At 52.5% G+C, this 15,353-nt stretch overlaps 1 protein-coding gene across 1 annotated transcript in view; it reads right to left on the reverse strand.

The window, feature by feature from the left end:
- Positions 1-15,353, reverse strand: part of LOC140732474 (ranBP-type and C3HC4-type zinc finger-containing protein 1-like) — a 219,914-nt gene that overhangs the window by 2,218 nt on the left and 202,343 nt on the right. The window contains 3 exon segments of the mRNA XM_073055181.1: positions 1,691-1,789; positions 3,287-3,327; positions 3,330-3,465. Coding sequence (XP_072911282.1) covers positions 1,691-1,789; positions 3,287-3,327; positions 3,330-3,465 — 276 coding nt within the window.

Consider the following 15,353-nt stretch of genomic DNA (forward strand, 5'->3'; position numbering starts at 1 on the left):
GCCCTGGCTGCCCGTTCTGGCCACCCACCTCTCTCCATGTGGGAACAAATCACCCCAGCATCCCTTTAAACATTCCCTCTACTACCCTGGGCCAGAAGTTCCTGCCTGCCTCCTTTATTAACCTCTCATAATTTTAATAATCGATCCTCACTCTCAGCCGCTCCAGAGAAAACAACCTCAGTTAAAGAACATAGAACCGGCCAGTTCTTCCAGCCCACGATGTTATGCTGACCCTTAAATCTACTCTAAGATCAAGCTAGCCCTTAGCTTCCATGTAGGCACCAATGTGGAAGCTATCTAAGAGTTTCTTAAATGTCACTCGTGTATCTGCCTCTACCTTCATGCCAGGCAGGGGTTCCACACAGCAAACACACTCTTGAGTAAAGAACATCCCCCTTACTTAAAGTTGGATTAGCCATTTCACACTGGGAAGAAGTCTCTGGCTGTCCACTCTATCTGTGCCTCTTCTTGTACATCCCTATCGTCGCCTCTCAAACTTGTTCGCTCCAAAAGGAAAAGCCCTCGCTCACTCAACCTATCCTCAGAGGACAATCAGGTTAGTCCACCATCTCTTTGTAGCTCATAGCCTCCGATCCTGGCAAACCTCTCCACATCCCTTCTACAAAGAGGCAAGCAGAACTGAATGCATTACTCCCAAGTGTGGTTTAACTAAAGTTTTATATAGCTGTCCTTTCTCCCATGGTCCACTCTCTCCTATCAGATTCCTTCTTCTTCAACCCTATACCTTTTCCACCAATCAACTCCGATCTTCTTACTCTGTTCCCCTCACCCACCCACCTAGCTATCACCTGCCAGCTTGTACTCCACCCTCTCCCTCCAACTTCTGATCCAGGGCTGATTTCCCCTTCCTTTTCAGTCCTGAAACATCGACTCTTCATTCATTTCTATAGATGCTGCCTGACCTGCTGAGTTCCTCCAGCATTTTGTGTGTGTTACTCTATATTGGGGCATCGTGACTTCCATACTCAAATCCCCTACCCCTCCAGTCCCAGTCCTGACCTGACCCGACCCTCTCTGGCTCCCCAGTCCGCTCCCTCCTGGTGCTCCACTATGGGGTAGGGTTTCCTCTTTTGACTTTTAATGGTGGTCGGCAGTCCAACTTAAAGGTGCATTACCACCACCCACTGGGCTGGAGTGTGGTGTAGAGAATCGAGAATTTAAAAAAAACTAGTTTTTATCAAATGAAAACTAAATTTTCCAAAAAACCCTATAGATTGTAAATAATGAAAGACAACATTGTGAATTAAAGTCACTTTTAAAACTAGCCTGAAAGATAGTAGTGAAGCAGGTACAGAGGAGATGTTAGGGGTAAGTTTTTTAACTCAGAGAGTGGTGAGTGCGTGGAATGGGCTGCCGGCAACGGTGATGGAGGTGGATACCATAGGGTCTTTTAAGAGACTCTTAGATAGCTACATGGAGCTCAGTAAAATAGAGGGCTATGCGATTCTAGGCTGTTTCTAGAATAGACTACATGGTCAGCACAACAGTTAGGGCCGAAGGGCCTGTAATGTGCTCTTTCCATGCGGGCTCTCGAGAGTGCGTGCACAGTGTCCCTAGAGTCAGTGGGCCTGGGTCGTCGTTGCTCCCCCCAGTGCCAAGGCTGAGGTAACTCAGTAAAACACGGTTTAATCCTGTCGCCCCGGTGTCCTTCGCAACAGCCCCAGCTCACCTTCAGCATCTCCTTGGTGTGGCGAGCGGCTGCATCGTTGACAGCTTGAATGGCCAGGTCATCCTGGTACTGTCTGCAGTTCATCCCCTCATGGATGGCCTGGGGGGGAGGGGATGGAGAGAGAGAGGAGGGGGAGAGGGGGGGATGGAGAGAGAGAGGAGGGGGAGAGGGGGGGATGGAGAGAGAGAGGAGGGGGTGAGGGGGGGATGGAGAGAGAGGAGGGGGAGAGGGAGGGGGGGATGGAGAGAGATTAAGCTCTCATGATTGCAATTTTGGAGCAAAGGAAAGGTGGCTTGATGGAGGTGTACAGGATGATAAGAGGCACAGATCGAGTGGACAGACACAGACTTTTCCCCAGGGTGGAAATGGCTAGTACAAGGGGGCATAATTTTAAGGTGATTAGAGGATAGTGTAGTTGGGGGGATGTCAGAGATAGGTGTTTTACACAGAGAGTGGTGGGTGTGTGGAATGAGCTGCCAGGAGTGGTGCAGAGCAGATACATTAGGTAAATTTAAACAACTCTTAGCAACTTGCATGGATGATAAAAACATGGGGAGCTATGTGGAGGGAAGGGTTTGGCTGATCCTGGAGTAGGTTGAAAAGTCGGCTAACATCGCGGATGGAGCTTGCTGTTGTTCAGTGTTTTATCTCCCAGCCATGTGGCCGGATGGACAGAGTTAACGCTGGGACCTGCTCTCCCCACCCATCTCCAGGAGCAACCTGGTAGGCCGAGCACTGGGGTGCAAGGGTTTCTTGTGTGTATCCTGGGATGTTCGGGCTGATCTGGGTCTGAGATGTGCTGGGAGTGCTGGAGTTCCCAAAGGGAATATAAACCTTGGTTTATTAGGGTTTAGAAAGGACAGTCAGTCCAGACCAGCTTTTCCCTCTTTCAAAGTACTTATGTGTGAATAACTCACAAGCAATCACTGTGGCTGATTCAGGCAAAAATAATAACCTGATTACAACTGAATTACCCCCTCTGCACCCATTAATTCTCAATCTTCGTTGGATCTGTGAAAGGGGAGATGTGGCCTTAGACACATGGATGTCCTTTAAACAGTGTGACCCTCCCTCGGTACCACCTCTCCCAGTGTGACCCTCCCTCAGTACCTCCCCTCCCACAGTGTGACCCTCCTCAGTACCACTCCTCCCACAGTGTGACCCTCCCTCAGTACCACCCCTCCCACAGTGTGACCCTCCCTCAGTACCACTCCTCCCACAGTGTGACCCTCCCTCAGTACCACCCCTCCCACAGTGACTCTCCCTCAGTACCACCCCCCCACAGTGTGACCCTCCCTCAGTACCACCCCTCCCACAGTGTGACCCTCCCTCAATAACACCCCTCCCACAGTGTGACCCTCCCTCAGTACCATCCCTCCCAGTGTGACCCTCCCTCAGTACCACCCTCCCACAGTGTGACCCTCCCTCAATACCACCCCTCCCTCAGTACCACCCCTCCCACAGTGTGACCCTCCCTCGGTTTCCCCCCACAGAAGGACCCTCCCTCAGTACTGCCCCGCCCACAATGGGATGCTTCCCTCCTGTCTGTGACATTTTCTTCCTACTACCTCACCCGAGCTGGTAAACCCTCCCCACCTTGCAAAGCAGGCAGTTGAGTTTTCCGCAGGAGGGGCAGTGAACTGATTTACTGCGTCCTCGTAAATGCACCAGCCCTTGCAGTCTGCCGTTCTGCAGTGATAGCTGTTGTCGCTGCTGCTCTCTGCCACTGACATACTGTGGTCCAGGAACTTGTTGTAGTCCTCCACCGACACCAGCTAGGGTTTCAGACACACAGAATTATTCCCTGGTCCCTGGTCCCACCGACACCAGCTGGGGTTTCAGACACACAGAATTATTCCCTGGTCCCTGGTCCCACTGACACCAGCTGGGGTTTCAGACACACAGAATTATTCCCTGGTCTCTGGTCCCACCGACACCAGCTGGGGTTTCAGACACACAGAATTATTCCTGGTCCCACCGACACCAGCTGGGGTTTCAGACACACAGAATTATTCCCTGGTCCACCGACACCAGCTGGGGTTTCAGACACACAGAATTATTCCCTGGTCCCACTGACACGAGCTGGGGTTTCAGACACACAGAATTATTCCCTGGTCCCACCGACACCAGCTGGGGTTTTCAGACACACAAAATTATTCCCTGGTCCCACTGACACGAGCTGGGGTTTCAGACACACAGAATAATTCCCTGGTCTCTGGTCCCACCGACACCAGCTGGGGTTTCAGACACACAGAATTATTCCCTGGTCCCACCGACACCAGCTGGGGTTTCAGACACACAGAATTATTCCCTGGTCCCACCGACACCAGCTGGGGTTTCAGACACACAGAATTATTCCGTGGTCTCTCGTCCCACCGACACCAGCTGGGGTTTCAGACACACAGAATTATTCCCTGGTCCCACTGACACCAGCTGGGGTTTCAGACACACAGAATTATTTCCTGGTCCCACCGACACCAGCTGGGGTTTCAGACACACAGAATTATTTCCTGGTCCCACCTACACCAGCTGGGGTTTCAGACACACAGAATTATTCCCTGGTCCCACCGACACCAGCTGGGGTTTCAGACACACAGAATTATTCCCTGGTCCCTGGTCCCACCGACACCAGCTGCGGTTTCAGACACACAGAATTATTCCCTGGGCCCTGGTCCCACCGACACCAGCTGGGGTTTCAGACACACAGAATTATTTCCTGGTCCCACCGACACCAGCTGGGGTTTCAGACACACAGAATTATTTCCTGGTCCCACCGACACCAGCTGGGGTTTCAGACACACAGAATTATTCCGTGGTCCCTGGTCCTGCCAACACCAGCTGGGTTTTCAGAAACACAGAATTATTCCCTGGTCCCTGGTCCCACCGACACCAGCTGGGGATTCAGACACACAGCATTATTCCCTGGTCCCTGGTCCTGCCAACACCAGCTGGGGTTTCAGACACACAGAATTATTGCCTGGTCCCTGGTCCTGCGAACAACAGCTGGGGTTTCAGACACACAGAATTATTCCCTGGTCCCAGCGACACCAGCTGGGTTTCAGACACACAGAATTATTCCCTGGTCCCTGGTCCTGCCAACTCCAGCTGGGGTTTCAGACACACAGAATTGTTCCCTGGTCCCTGGTCCCACCGACACCAGCTGGGGTATCAGACACACAGAATTATTTCCTGGTCTCACCGACACCAGCTGGGGTTTCAGACAAACAGAATTATTCCCTGGTCCCACTGACACTAACTGGGGTTTCAGACACATAGAATTATTCCCTGGTCCCACCGACACCAGCTGGGGTTTCAGACACACAGAATTATTCCCTGGTCCCACTGACACCAGCTGGGGTTTCAAACACACAGAATTATTCCCTGGTCCCTGGTCCCGCCAACACAAGCTGGGGTTTCAAACACACAGAATTATTCCCTGGTCCCTGGTCCCGCCAACACCAGCTGGGGTTTCAGACACACAGAATTATTCCCTGGTCCCTGGTCCCACCGACACCAGCTGGGGTTTCAAACACACAGAATTATTCCCTGGTCCCTGGTCGCGCCAACACAAGCTGGGGTTTCAGACACACAGAATTATTCCCTGGTCCCACTGACACCAGCTGGGGTTTCAGACACACAGAATTATTCCCTGGTCCCACTGACAGCAGCTGGGGTTTCAAACACACAGAATTATTCCCTGGTCCCTGGTCACACCAACACCAGCTGGGGTTTCAGACACACAGAATTATTCCCTGGTTCCTGGTCCCGCCAACACCAGCTGGGGTTTCAAACACATAGAATTACTCCCTGGTCCCACCGACACCAGCTGGGGTTTCAGAAACACAGAATTATTCCCCGATCCCACCTACACCAGCTGGGGTTTCAGAAACACAGAATTATTCCCTGGTCCCTGGTCCTGCCAACACCAGCTGGGGTTTCAGACACACAGAATTGTTCCCTGGTCCCTGGTCCTGCCAACACCAGCTGGGGTTTCAGACACACAGAATTATTCCCTGGTCCCAGCGACACCAGCTGGGTTTCAGACACACAGAATTATTCCCTGGTCCCTGGTCCCACCGACACCAGCTGGGGTTTCAGACACACAGAATTATTCCCTGGTCCCTGGTCCCGCCAACACCAGCTGGGGTTTCAGACACACAAAATTATTCCCTGGTCCCTGGTCCCACCGACACCAGCTGGGGTATCAGACACATAGAATTATTCCCTGGTCCCACCGACACCAGCTGGGGTTTCAGACACACAGAATTATTCCCTGGTCCCACTGACACCAGCTGGGGTTTCAGACACACAGAATTATTCCCTGGTCCCACCGACACCAGCTGGGGTTTCAGACACACAGAATTATTTCCTGGTCCCACCGACAACAGCTGGGGTTTCAGACACACAGAATTATTCCTTGGTCCCACTGACACCAACTGGGGTTTCAGACACATAGAATTATTCCCTGGTCCCACCGACAACAGCTGGGGTTTCAGACACACAGAATTATTCCCTGGTCTCACTGACACCAGCTGGGGTTTCCGACACACAGAACTACTTCCTGGTCCCACCGACACCAGCTGGGGTTTCAGACACACAGAATTATTCCCTGGTCCCTGGTCCTGCCAACACCAGCTGGGTTTTCAGACACACAGAATTATTCCCTGGTCCCTGGTCCTGCCAACACCAGCTGGGGTTTCAGACACACAGAATTATTGCCTGGTCCCTGGTCCTGCGAACAACAGCTGGGGTTTCAGACACACAGAATTATTCCCTGGTCCCAGCGACACCAGCTGGGTTTCAGACACACAGAATTATTCCCTGGACCCTGGTCCTGCCAACTCCAGCTGGGGTTTCAGACACACAGAATTGTTCCCTGGTCCCTGGTCCCACCGACACCAGCTGGGGTATCAGACACACAGAATTATTTCCTGGTCTCACCGACACCAGCTGGGGTTTCAGACAAACAGAATTATTCCCTGGTCCCACTGACACTAACTGGGGTTTCAGACACATAGAATTATTCCCTGGTCCCACCGACACCAGCTGGGGTTTCAGACACACAGAATTATTCCCTGGTCCCACTGACACCAGCTGGGGTTTCAAACACACAGAATTATTCCCTGGTCTCACCGACACCAGCTGGGGTTTCAGACACACAGAATTATTCGCTGGTCCCACCGACACCAGCTGGGGTTTCAGACACACAGAATTATTCCCTGGTCCCTGGTCCCAACGACACCAGCTGGGGATTCAGACACACAGAATTATTCCCTGGTCCCTGGTCCTGCCAACACCAGCTGGGGTTTCAGACACACAGAATTATTGCCTGGTCCCTGGTCCTGCGAACAACAGCTGGGGTTTCAGACACACAGAATTATTCCCTGGTCCCAGCGACACCAGCTGGGTTTCAGACACACAGAATTATTCCCTGGACCCTGGTCCTGCCAACTCCAGCTGGGGTTTCAGACACACAGAATTGTTCCCTGGTCCCTGGTCCCACCGACACCAGCTGGGGTATCAGACACACAGAATTATTTCCTGGTCTCACCGACACCAGCTGGGGTTTCAGACAAACAGAATTATTCCCTGGTCCCACTGACACTAACTGGGGTTTCAGACACATAGAATTATTCCCTGGTCCCACCGACACCAGCTGGGGTTTCAGACACACAGAATTATTCCCTGGTCCCACTGACACCAGCTGGGGTTTCAAACACACAGAATTATTCCCTGGTCTCACCGACACCAGCTGGGGTTTCAGACACACAGAATTATTCGCTGGTCCCACCGACACCAGCTGGGGTTTCAGACACACAGAATTATTCCCTGGTCCCTGGTCCCACCGACACCAGCTGGGGTTTCAAACACACAGAATTATTCCCTGGTCCCTGGTCGCGCCAACACAAGCTGGGGTTTCAGACACACAGAATTATTCCCTGGTCCCACTGACACCAGCTGGGGTTTTAGACACACAGAATTATTCCCTGGTCCCACTGACAGCAGCTGGGGTTTCAAACACACAGAATTATTCCCTGGTCCCTGGTCACACCAACACCAGCTGGGGTTTCAGACACACAGAATTATTCCCTGGTCCCTGGTCCCACCGACACCAGCTGGGGTATCAGACACATAGAATTATTCCCTGGTCCCACCGACACCAGCTGGGGTTTCAGACACACAGAATTATTCCCTGGTCCCACCGACACCAGCTGGGGTTTCAAACACACAGAATTATTCCCTGGTCCCTGGTCGCGCCAACACAAGCTGGGGTTTCAGACACACAGAATTATTCCCTGGTCCCACTGACACCAGCTGGGGTTTTAGACACACAGAATTATTCCCTGGTCCCACTGACAGCAGCTGGGGTTTCAAACACACAGAATTATTCCCTGGTCCCTGGTCACACCAACACCAGCTGGGGTTTCAGACACACAGAATTATTCCCTGGTCCCTGGTCCCACCGACACCAGCTGGGGTATCAGACACATAGAATTATTCCCTGGTCCCACCGACACCAGCTGGGGTTTCAGACACACAGAATTATTCCCTGGTCCCACCGACACCAGCTGGGGTTTCAGACACACAGAATTATTCCCTGGTCCCTGGTCCCGCCAACACCAGCTGGGGTTTCAGACACACAGAATTATTACCTGGTCCCAGTGACACCAGCTGCGTTTCAGACACACAGAATTATTCCCTGGTCCCTGGTCCTGCCAACTCCAGCTGGGGTTACAGACACATAGAATTATTCCCTGGTCCCACCGTCACCAGCTGGGGTTTCAGACACACAGAATTATTCCCTGGTCCCTGGTCCCACCGACACCAGCTGGGGTATCAGACACACAGAATTATTCCCTGGTCCCACCGACACCAGCTGGGGTTTCAGACACACAGAATTATTCCCTGGTCCCACTGACACCAGCTGGGGTTTCAGACACACAGAATTATTCCCTGGTCCCACCGACACCAGCTGGGGTTTCAGACACACAGAATTATTTCCTGGTCCCACCGACAACAGCTGGGGTTTCAGACACACAGAATTATTCCTTGGTCCCACTGACACCAACTGGGGTTTCAGACACATAGAATTATTCCCTGGTCCCACCGACAACAGCTGGGGTTTCAGACACACAGAATTATTCCCTGGTCTCACTGACACCAGCTGGGGTTTCCGACACACAGAACTACTTCCTGGACCAACGACACCAGCTGGGGTTTCAGACACACAGAATTATTCCCTGGTCCCTGGTCCTGCCAACACCAGCTGGGTTTTCAGACACACAGAATTATTCCCTGGTCCCTGGTCCCAACGACACCAGCTGGGGATTCAGACACACAGAATTATTCCCTGGTCCCTGGTCCTGCCAACACCAGCTGGGGTTTCAGACACACAGAATTATTGCCTGGTCCCTGGTCCTGCGAACAACAGCTGGGGTTTCAGACACACAGAATTATTCCCTGGTCCCAGCGACACCAGCTGGGTTTCAGACACACAGAATTATTCCCTGGTCCCTGGTCCTGCCAACTCCAGCTGGGGTTTCAGACACACAGAATTGTTCCCTGGTCCCTGGTCCCACCGACACCAGCTGGGGTATCAGACACACAGAATTATTTCCTGGTCTCACCGACACCAGCTGGGGTTTCAGACAAACAGAATTATTCCCTGGTCCCACTGACACTAACTGGGGTTTCAGACACATAGAATTATTCCCTGGTCCCACCGACACCAGCTGGGGTTTCAGACACACAGAATTATTCCCTGGTCCCACTGACACCAGCTGGGGTTTCAAACACACAGAATTATTCCCTGGTCTCACCGACACCAGCTGGGGTTTCAGACACACAGAATTATTCGCTGGTCCCACCGACACCAGCTGGGGTTTCAGACACACAGAATTATTCCCTGGTCCCTGGTCCCACCGACACCAGCTGGGGTTTCAAACACACAGAATTATTCCCTGGTCCCTGGTCGCGCCAACACAAGCTGGGGTTTCAGACACACAGAATTATTCCCTGGTCCCACTGACACCAGCTGCGGTTTTAGACACACAGAATTATTCCCTGGTCCCACTGACAGCAGCTGGGGTTTCAAACACACAGAATTATTCCCTGGTCCCTGGTCACACCAACACCAGCTGGGGTTTCAGACACACAGAATTATTCCCTGGTCCCTGGTCCCACCGACACCAGCTGGGGTATCAGACACATAGAATTATTCCCTGGTCCCACCGACACCAGCTGGGGTTTCAGACACACAGAATTATTCCCTGGTCCCACCGACACCAGCTGGGGTTTCAAACACACAGAATTATTCCCTGGTCCCTGGTCGCGCCAACACAAGCTGGGGTTTCAGACACACAGAATTATTCCCTGGTCCCACTGACACCAGCTGCGGTTTTAGACACACAGAATTATTCCCTGGTCCCACTGACACCAGCTGGGGTTTCAAACACACAGAATTATTCCCTGGTCTCACCGACACCAGCTGGGGTTTCAGACACACAGAATTATTCGCTGGTCCCACCGACACCAGCTGGGGTTTCAGACACACAGAATTATTCCCTGGTCCCTGGTCCCACCGACACCAGCTGGGGTTTCAAACACACAGAATTATTCCCTGGTCCCTGGTCGCGCCAACACAAGCTGGGGTTTCAGACACACAGAATTATTCCCTGGTCCCACTGACACCAGCTGCGGTTTTAGACACACAGAATTATTCCCTGGTCCCACTGACAGCAGCTGGGGTTTCAAACACACAGAATTATTCCCTGGTCCCTGGTCACACCAACACCAGCTGGGGTTTCAGACACACAGAATTATTCCCTGGTCCCTGGTCCCACCGACACCAGCTGGGGTATCAGACACATAGAATTATTCCGTGGTCCCACCGACACCAGCTGGGGTTTCAGACACACAGAATTATTCCCTGGTCCCACCGACACCAGCTGGGGTTTCAAACACACAGAATTATTCCCTGGTCCCTGGTCGCGCCAACACCAGCTGGGGTTTCAGACACACAGAATTATTCCCTGGTCCCTGGTCCCACCGACACCAGCTGGGGTTTCAAACACACAGAATTATTCCCTGGTCCCTGGTCGCGCCAACACAAGCTGGGGTTTCAGACACACAGAATTATTCCCTGGTCCCACTGACACCAGCTGCGGTTTTAGACACACAGAATTATTCCCTGGTCCCACTGACACCAGCTGGGGTTTCAAACACACAGAATTATTCCCTGGTCTCACCGACACCAGCTGGGGTTTCAGACACACAGAATTATTCGCTGGTCCCACCGACACCAGCTGGGGTTTCAGACACACAGAATTATTCCCTGGTCCCTGGTCCCACCGACACCAGCTGGGGTTTCAAACACACAGAATTATTCCCTGGTCTCACCGACACCAGCTGGGGTTTCAGACACACAGAATTATTCGCTGGTCCCACCGACACCAGCTGGGGTTTCAGACACACAGAATTATTCCCTGGTCCCTGGTCCCACCGACACCAGCTGGGGTTTCAAACACACAGAATTATTCCCTGGTCCCTGGTCGCGCCAACACAAGCTGGGGTTTCAGACACACAGAATTATTCCCTGGTCCCACTGACACCAGCTGCGGTTTTAGACACACAGAATTATTCCCTGGTCCCACTGACACCAGCTGGGGTTTCAAACACACAGAATTATTCCCTGGTCTCACCGACACCAGCTGGGGTTTCAGACACACAGAATTATTCGCTGGTCCCACCGACACCAGCTGGGGTTTCAGACACACAGAATTATTCCCTGGTCCCTGGTCCCACCGACACCAGCTGGGGTTTCAAACACACAGAATTATTCCCTGGTCCCTGGTCGCGCCAACACAAGCTGGGGTTTCAGACACACAGAATTATTCCCTGGTCCCACTGACACCAGCTGCGGTTTTAGACACACAGAATTATTCCCTGGTCCCACTGACAGCAGCTGGGGTTTCAAACACACAGAATTATTCCCTGGTCCCTGGTCACACCAACACCAGCTGGGGTTTCAGACACACAGAATTATTCCCTGGTCCCTGGTCCCACCGACACCAGCTGGGGTATCAGACACATAGAATTATTCCCTGGTCCCACCGACACCAGCTGGGGTTTCAGACACACAGAATTATTCCCTGGTCCCACCGACACCAGCTGGGGTTTCAAACACACAGAATTATTCCCTGGTCCCTGGTCGCGCCAACACAAGCTGGGGTTTCAGACACACAGAATTATTCCCTGGTCCCACTGACACCAGCTGGGGTTTTAGACACACAGAATTATTCCCTGGTCCCACTGACAGCAGCTGGGGTTTCAAACACACAGAATTATTCCCTGGTCCCTGGTCACACCAACACCAGCTGGGGTTTCAGACACACAGAATTATTCCCTGGTCCCTGGTCCCACCGACACCAGCTGGGGTATCAGACACATAGAATTATTCCCTGGTCCCACCGACACCAGCTGGGGTTTCAGACACACAGAATTATTCCCTGGTCCCACCGACACCAGCTGGGGTTTCAGACACACAGAATTATTTCCTGGTCCCACCGACAACAGCTGGGGTTTCAGACACACAGAATTATTCCCTGGTCCCACTGACACCAACTGGGGTTTCAGACACATAGAATTATTCCCTGGTCCCACCGACACCAGCTGGGGTTTCAGACACACAGAATTATTCCCTGGTCCCACTGACACCAACTGGGGTTTCAGACACATAGAATTATTCCCTGGTCCCACCGACACCAGCTGGGGTTTCAGATACACAGAATTATTCCCTGGTCCTACTGACACCAGCTGGGGTTTCAAACACACAGAATTATTCCCTGGTCCCTGGTCCCGCCAACACCAGCTGGGGTTTCAGACACACAGAATTATTACCTGGTCCCAGTGACACCAGCTGCGTTTCAGACACACAGAATTATTCCCTGGTCCCTGGTCCTGCCAACTCCAGCTGGGGTTTCAGACACACAGAATTATTCCCTGGTCCCAGGTCCTGCCAACACCAGCTGGGGTTACAGACACATAGAATTATTCCCTGGTCCCACCGTCACCAGCTGGGGTTTCAGACACACAGAATTATTCCCTGGTCCCTGGTCCCACCAACACCAGCTGGGGTTTCAGACACACAGAATTATTCCCTGGTCCCTGGTCCCACCGACACCAGCTGGGGTATCAGACACACAGAATTATTCCCTGGACCCACCGACACCAGCTAGGGTTTCAGACACACAGAATTATTCCCTGGACCCACCGACACCAGCTAGGGTTTCAGACACACAGAATTATTCCCTGGTCCCACTGACACCAGCTGGGGTTTCAGACACACAGAATTATTCCCTGGTCCTACCGACACCAGCTGGGGTTTCAGACACACAGAATTATTCCCTGGTCCCACTGACACCAGCTGGGGTTTCAGACACACAGAATTATTCCCTGGTCCCTGGTCCTGTCAACACCAGCTGGGGTTTCAGACACACAGAATTATTCCCTGGTCCCTGGTCCTGCCAACACCAGCTGGGGTTTCAGACACACAGAATTATTCCCTGGTCCCAGCGACACCAGCTGGGTTTCAGACACACAGAATTATTCCCTGGTCCCTGGTCCTGCCAACTCCAGCTGGGGTTTCAGACACACAGAATTATTCCCTGGTCCCTGGTCCCACCGACACCAGCTGGGGTATCAGACACATAGAATTATTCCCTAGTCCCACCGACACCAGCTGGGGTTTCAGACACACAGAATTGTTCCCTGGTCCCACCGACACCAGCTGGGGTTTCAGACACACAGAATTATTTCCTGGTCCCACCGACAACAGCTGGGGTTTCAGACACACAGAATTATTCCCTGGTCCCACTGACACCAACTGGGGTTTCAGACACATAGAATTATTCCCTGGTCCCACCGACACCAGCTGGGGTTTCAGACACACAGAATTATTCCCTGGTCCCACTGACACCAACTGGGGTTTCAGACACATAGAATTATTCCCTGGTCCCACCGACACCAGCTGGGGTTTCAGATACACAGAATTATTCCCTGGTCCTACTGACACCAGCTGGGGTTTCAAACACACAGAATTATTCCCTGGTCCCTGGTCCCGCCAACACCAGCTGGGGTTTCAGACACACAGAATTATTACCTGGTCCCAGTGACACCAGCTGCGTTTCAGACACACAGAATTATTCCCTGGTCCCTGGTCCTGCCAACTCCAGCTGGGGTTTCAGACACACAGAATTATTCCCTGGTCCCAGGTCCTGCCAACACCAGCTGGGGTTACAGACACATAGAATTATTCCCTGGTCCCACCGTCACCAGCTGGGGTTTCAGACACACAGAATTATTCCCTGGTCCCTGGTCCCACCAACACCAGCTGGGGTTTCAGACACACAGAATTATTCCCTGGTCCCTGGTCCCACCGACACCAGCTGGGGTATCAGACACACAGAATTATTCCCTGGACCCACCGACACCAGCTAGGGTTTCAGACACACAGAATTATTCCCTGGTCCCACTGACACCAGCTGGGGTTTCAGACACACAGAATTATTCCCTGGTCCTACCGACACCAGCTGGGGTTTCAGACACACAGAATTATTCCCTGGTCCCACTGACACCAGCTGGGGTTTCAGACACACAGAATTATTCCCTGGTCCCTGGTCCTGTCAACACCAGCTGGGGTTTCAGACACACAGAATTATTCCCTGGTCCCTGGTCCTGCCAACACCAGCTGGGGTTTCAGACACACAGAATTATTCCCTGGTCCTGCGAACAACAGCTGGGGTTTCAGACACACAGAATTATTCCCTGGTCCCAGCGACACCAGCTGGGTTTCAGACACACAGAATTATTCCCTGGTCCCTGGTCCTGCCAACTCCAGCTGGGGTTTCAGACACACAGAATTATTCCCTGGTCCCTGGTCTCACCGACACCAGCTGGGGTATCAGACACATAGAATTATTCCCTGGTCCCACCGACACCAGCTGGGGTTTCAGACACACAGAATTATTCCCTGGTCCCACCGACACCAGCTGGGGTTTCAGACACACAGAATTATTCCCTGGTCCCTGGTCCCGCCAACACCAGCTGGGGTTTCAGACACACAGAATTATTACCTGGTCCCAGTGACACCAGCTGCGTTTCAGACACACAGAATTATTCCCTGGTCCCTGGTCCTGCCAACTCCAGCTGGGGTTTCAGACACACAGAATTATTCCCTGGTCCCAGGTCCTGCCAACACCAGCTGGGGTTACAGACACATAGAATTATTCCCTGGTCCCACCGTCACCAGCTGGGGTTTCAGACACACAGAATTATTCCCTGGTCCCTGGTCCCACCGACACCAGCTGGGGTATCAGACACACAGAATTATTCCCTGGTCCCACCGACACCAGCTGGGGTTTCAGACACACAGAATTATTCCCTGGTCCCACTGACACCAGCTGGGGTTTCAGACACACAGAATTATTCCCTGGTCCCACCGACACCAGCTGGGGTTTCAGACACACAGAATTATTTCCTGGTCCCACCGACAACAGCTGGGGTTTCAGACACACAGAATTATTCCTTGGTCCCACTGACACCAACTGGGGTTTCAGACACATAGAATTATTCCCTGGTCCCACCGACAACAGCTGGGGTTTCA

The sequence above is a fragment of the Hemitrygon akajei genome, chromosome 8 (genome assembly GCF_048418815.1).
Source record: "Hemitrygon akajei chromosome 8, sHemAka1.3, whole genome shotgun sequence".
In the NCBI taxonomy this organism is placed as follows: Eukaryota; Metazoa; Chordata; class Chondrichthyes; order Myliobatiformes; family Dasyatidae; genus Hemitrygon; species Hemitrygon akajei.